Raw genomic sequence first — 6,000 nt, 5'->3', positions numbered from 1 at the left:
TGAGGATTAAATATAGATAATGGATGGATGGATGAATTGAATATTCTAAGTGCAATGCTGTATATGTCCCTGTTAATGTAAAGGGTGTAAATGCAGATGGGGTTAAAAAGAGGTGAAATGGTCCTCTATGCAGAGAAACACGGCATGTGATTGATGCAAGAAGTCCTTATTTTCACAACAGCGACAACTGAAAATTCCGATGTTGAGCGCTGGCACAAACGCTCTTGCAGTTTACTTTATACTAAGCAGCGGCACATCCATGCATGTTATCTGCAAAAAAGGATGGGTGAAAAGAAAAACAAATCGCTGATTAATTATTATCTACTAAGCAATCATATTACTCATCTTAAGCCTGTTTAACAGCTGGGCTGAACACAATGGCACGTGGCAGAAAGGTTGACTTTAAAAGGCAGAGCTGGAGAGGAATTTTAAAAAGACTGTGAGCAGTGCATCCTACCTTTAACTGTTGTATTCATCTGTCAAGAGTAAAGTATTCTTCTTTATAAACAAAGATAAACCAAAACAAAAATATAGCCACAAATTTTATTTTTTTTATGGCAAACATACTAACCTGAAAGTGCTGTAAAGTGTTGTAAAGTGTTGTATGCTTAAATGTTCCACCTCCATAGTTTATTATTGTATCACACATCTTGACTGGTTAAATTAGAGTTGTTTATCTGCTCAGTCCAAAGTGCAAGCCTTTGAATTTGTCTCACATTTAAAGGATGACTCGAGCTTATTTCAGCCCGACACATATTCCCATTAGCGTGGCGACAATGCCCTCGCTACTTCTAATGCACACATTCAGGTAAATGAAGAGTTCCACAAAACTGAGTGCAGCCAGCACATATTGAGACAACTAGTGCGAGGCCCCGACAGCTTTTCAAAAACTGTGATTTTTTTTTTTTTTGCATAAATCTTTTTAAACACTTGGTTTTCAGTCTGACAGAAAGGAAACACAGACATTAGCCATGTGGAGTGTCTATTTTTCTAACTGCATCTCAATCCGGGACATCTTGCCAGCTGACCTAATCCCCTGCAGCAGTTTGTTTATGTGTGTGAGGCTGTGAATAGCATTTAGTCTGTGTTCGTGTTAGAGAGAAAATAGCTAACAAGATATCCAGTATTACTTTTTTACTGTTTTAGTAGTCTTTAGTTTATCCAATGCAGAGCAGATCGCTCAGTCTGGCTGATGTCGGGTTTATCTTCCAGGTGCTTTTGGGGAAATGAGACCCCCAGTCGTCAGGATAGCAATATTTAGCAAACCCACGATTATGATAGCTGGCAATGCTCTCGTTCAAGATTTTCCCAATCTGGCATCAAGTTTTGCTCTTCATACCGCCACTTTCCTGAGGTACACTGTCTTTCTGCAATCACTCTTAGTCTTCTATGTCTCGTCTCCAATTTGATGTTGTGTTCTGCAGGTCAAATAAATATGGACGCCCATTAAACTGTAATGACCTACTGTCATTCTCATAATGGGTAATCCATGTTTGCATTTAGCTTTAGAGTTTCCCGAAAGTCAGCCCCAAACGTACCAGCATCCATGGACGAACATGTCGGTGAACAGGTCAACTGCCAGGCGTCAGCATTTGGAGATCGTTCATGCACTTAGCAAAGTGTCTATTCCAAATAAACAAAATACTTCACTTAAGAAATCACATTATTTTGTTTGAAAGCTGCAGGGAACAGTTGCTTTAATATATGCTGTTTGTACAGTAGTGTAGTGTTTTGTGTGATTCCTCATTTCCCTGGCTCTACACTAGAGGTGGCATGTACAAACATGACATGTTAGAACCACAATCAAGCTGCATTATTTCGAATTATGTCAAGCTGTAATAGACCAGAATTACCCTAACACTGCTAAAATTCACATTTATTAAGACCTTATTGTATATATGATGACTGACATTGCATTTGTTACTGACATGTTCCTCTGGGCTCAGTTTTGCAGAATACAAAGACCTCCTCTACTGTCACTTAGTTGCATTTTAAATGGACAAGAAGATTTAAAAGCTCTCGAAAATGGCAGCGTGCTTTCTTGCTGCACGCAATGTTGATTTTTTTTTTGTGAACACACAAAAAATTAAGACTTGTATTTTAGGAGTGTCTTTGCTTCTTGTTTTTGAAGTGCATCATTAACATTATTTCCTCCTGGATACTTCTGCGTCACCAGTGGCCTACTATTAAAACCCCCCCTGTTGAAGCCAGGAACAGTGCAATTACCTGGCGACAAAGGGGCCACATAGGGCTGGACATAGGCTTGGCAGATTACTGGCAGACACCTCATTACTGCAGCAGGTTTCAACAATAGGCCTGGGCATTGCTTCTTCTACATCTATCTGTCAAGTGTACTATTAGCCTGTCAAATGGGGACAGTCAGCACCATTAGGCCACCTTGATAATCAGACCTATTTACTCCCTCATTTTCCTCTCCTTCACTGTCACACTCTCTCTCAGTCTGGTAGGGAAAAGAAAAAGAAAAAAAAAAAGCACTCCATTTCTCCATCCTGCCTTGTCTCCCCTCCCACTCCTCCCATGACTCATTGTCAGAAAAAGACAAGTTCAGTTGGTCATTATATTCCTCAGAGAGTCGTCGTAATCAAATGCCCTCCACCAACCGGGCCAAATTTAATTTCAAAATGTACTCCTATACAAAAGGGATCCGGATAAAGCAATTACTATTTCACTGGTCTTTGAGATGAATGTAAAGTAAGTTCATTCTACAATTAAAGTAAAAAAAAAAAAAAAAGGGACTGAATGGGAATCCATTTGACATTACATATTTCATCATTGGATCACTACATATTTGCAAGGGCTCATCTGTACAGAGCAGGAAGCAAAATAGCGAAAGTTTTCGGTGAGCCAAAGGTTCCAAGGACACGAGCTTCCCTGCTTGTCACTCTTTTCCTTGTGAGAATCGACTGACAAGCCTTCGTCTTTCACTAACTCCGTCAGTTAGTCCCACAAGCTGTGATTTTTTCACGGTCCATCCCGTCCACGAGAAGAGAAAAATGAAGAGGGCCTCATTTAAATTTTTCACTTGGTCAATACTTGTCCCTTGATAGGTGCCTCTGTGTACAAGTCAAAGATCTACAAAAGCATGAAAACACTGTAGGAAAGGAAAAAAAAAAAAAAAGACCATCAAAGACAATATCCTCGAACTGTCATTTCCATTGGCTGGGCTCGGATCCCACCACAGACACAGTCGGAGGATGAGTTCACACATGCAAGTACAACACTACAGAGAGACAGACTGGGAGAGCGAGAGGGAACGATAACACCATGAAGGTAATTTTCATTCCCTCGGCACAGATCCATCAAAGGGGAAGTCAGGGAATACACACACACACACACATGCATGCACGCACGCCAACACAAACAGACGAGGAGAGAGCAGGGGTGAAGCGTACTTCACCCCGGCCAGAAAACAGCAGCTCTCCATGCGTCTACCTCGGGTTCGTCTCCTCCAATCTGACATTTAAGTATTGAACAATGAGCAGAGCTGAGCCTCCGAGGCTGCTATAGAGCTCTAAAAGTAGTTCTGCTTTCAGTTAGAACAACGCAACAAATAAACGGGAGGCTTTGTGGCTCTACTATCAAAAAAAAAATCAGTCGGATATTTTTAAAAAAAAATACAGAATTAACTTAAGATGTTGTTTTTTCACATAACAGTCAGTGTGTAAATCTGAAGCGTTACTTAGAGGTTTCGTTTGGAGTGTAGCCTTCAGCGAGGGGAGAAACGCTTAGCTGCTGAACGACATTGCTCTCAAAACAAAGTCTCGTTAAACAAAGACAAAGAAAGAAAGAAAGAGAGAGAGAGGAAAAAAAAAAAGAAGCCCACACACAACACAACAACAACAACAAAGGAACATGTCAGTCTGTGAATCAGTCATCCTTCAACCGCCAGATGGGAACCTTAGTAAAAGAATTTCATAAATGACTTATGCGCTGTTTGTGGAGGGATGATTACCTTTACCAATGTTAAAAAGCCAGAACTCCTGCAATGCCCTGAGAGAAATGCAAACTCAGGCTATTCCCATCACAGGATAAGATGTGTAAACAAAGTACAAAGGCAAGAGGGATGGTGCGGTGGATTTGCGCTCGTCCTAACGCAAAAAAAACGCTGTGTCTTGGGTCTAGGTGTGAACTCCTCTGACTGTGATTTCAAAAACGGGAAAGTCATTACTTTGATTTAGAGAAGGAGGGCCTCGAACGAGAGCATGTATGCGCTCCTCGCCTAACCGTGTTCCCTCGCTCTTCAAGCCCTCATTATTCACAGTGAAGCAATGTGAAATCGTAGTAGCCCTGGAGTCTGCTAAGCCATGAAGTGTGAATCTGAATTGCGCATTGTGCAAGATGATCCTCTTTTGAGGTGCAATGATTCACATTTTCACAATAATAGCAATTTTTTTTTCTCTCTCTCTCGCAAATGTGATATGAAATAGAAGTACTTGGGCAAAAGGCAACCCAGATTTCTTACAGAGAGGAAGGATTTAAAAAGAAAGACAACAATCGAGCAGAGAAAGTTACACGATGACATTGCATAAGGACAGTCGTCGTCATCATCATCATCATCAGCGCCACCACATCATCATTATGATCATCACACCTAGCAGAAGCAGCCACTTACCGGCCTGGTTGGTGGTGATGTCTATGGAGACGTGCTGAGCAGGATATGGGCTCTTATTGCTGACGCCGTTGACCGCCTGTATCTCGAAGCTGTAGAGAGTGTGAGCCCACAGGTTGCTGATGAACACCCTGGTCTCCGTCAGGCCCAGCTGCCGGGGAACAAAATCCACGTTGTCGTCGCAGTGGGAGCAGGACCGCCGGTCGGCTCGGCACTTCTTGCACACTATGTTGTAGACGACGTCGTCGCGGCCGCCCGTCTCCCTGGGAGAGTGCCACTCCAGGATCACCGAGGTCTCGTTCACGATGGAGATCACGTTTCTCGGGCTGGATGGAACGCCTGTACGACAAACAGGGGGAATCACGTAAGCCAAATTGCAGTGTATCTACTTGCCTTAAATCCTCTTTTTTTATATCAGAAAACACTTTAGTAAAGCTGCCATCATCCTTAAACCAAAATAACACATTGCTTGTACGGAAAAAAGAAAACAGTTTTATGTATTTGTCCTCAGTGATTTAGTCATTTTGCAACACTAATAAATATAAGTGCTGTCGTCCAAGAGCAACTTGTCTTTTTCTTATTTTTCTCCATCTTCAGCACAATTGGAATGCTAATTTATTCCATTCACACCCAGAGAGATCATACAGCGAAACGTTTGTGTCTATCAAACATTGGTTATTTAGCAAAATGCAGTGTTGCATGGAGTATTCTTATCCAAGTGGCTCTGGAGATTCACGCTCCCATTCACTCCCTCATAGCCCGCAGCTGGAGCAGAAACTCAAAGGCGATATTCAGAAAGAAATCGAGAAATAATAAAACTATTGTTTTGCTTGAGTGGTGGCTTAATATTAGGGTGCAGGAAAGTGGCTCGTTCAGCCTCCTGCAATTGGAGCACAATTCTTTATGAGTTAAAAATCTGTTCGAATGGCAGTGCAGAATTTTTTTTGCTCTGCGGAGAATCTGCTGCGTCCCTCCGGCTGCTCAGAGGCGGCCCCTTTTTCTTCTCAGATACCAGACAAAGCAGAAACTCGCCAAAGCCCTTAGTCAGTGCTGCTTAGTTCGAGTGAGGCAGCCCTGCAGAGCTGATCTGGTACCAATTTATCCTCCATAAAGCCTGACCTTTATTATTAAAAGAGAAGTTAAACTGACCCATTTCCAGATCCATGACGACTGTGAAACTAAAAATTCGCTCAAAAAAACCCTTTGAGGAATTACTCAGTTCTCTAACATATTATACTTCCTCATCTTGGTTTTCTTTTTAATCCAATCAGAAGAGGATTACATATAGATTGTTAAACACAGTACACTATAGCGCTCTAGTTTCTGTTGGGGGGGGAAGGGCAGACAGTGACTTCAGTCAACACAGACAT

The 6,000-nt window shown here is 42.0% G+C and overlaps 1 protein-coding gene across 2 annotated transcripts in view; it reads right to left on the bottom strand.

Moving 5' to 3' along the window:
- LOC103359190 (ephrin type-B receptor 1-B) overlaps positions 1–6,000 on the bottom strand; it is a 158,844-nt gene that overhangs the window by 51,112 nt on the left and 101,732 nt on the right. For both annotated transcript variants that reach the window (XM_008284419.1, XM_008284420.1), the window contains exon 5: positions 4,634–4,969. In XM_008284419.1, the coding sequence (XP_008282641.1) occupies positions 4,634–4,969 (336 nt within the window). The remainder of the gene's footprint in view (positions 1–4,633; positions 4,970–6,000) is intronic.

Source organism: Stegastes partitus, unplaced genomic scaffold (assembly GCF_000690725.1).
Source record: "Stegastes partitus isolate 25-593 unplaced genomic scaffold, Stegastes_partitus-1.0.2 Scaffold358, whole genome shotgun sequence".
Classification (NCBI taxonomy): domain Eukaryota; kingdom Metazoa; phylum Chordata; class Actinopteri; family Pomacentridae; genus Stegastes; species Stegastes partitus.
Note: the sequence above shows the minus strand (reverse complement) of the source record. Positions and strands in the feature narration are given on the sequence as shown.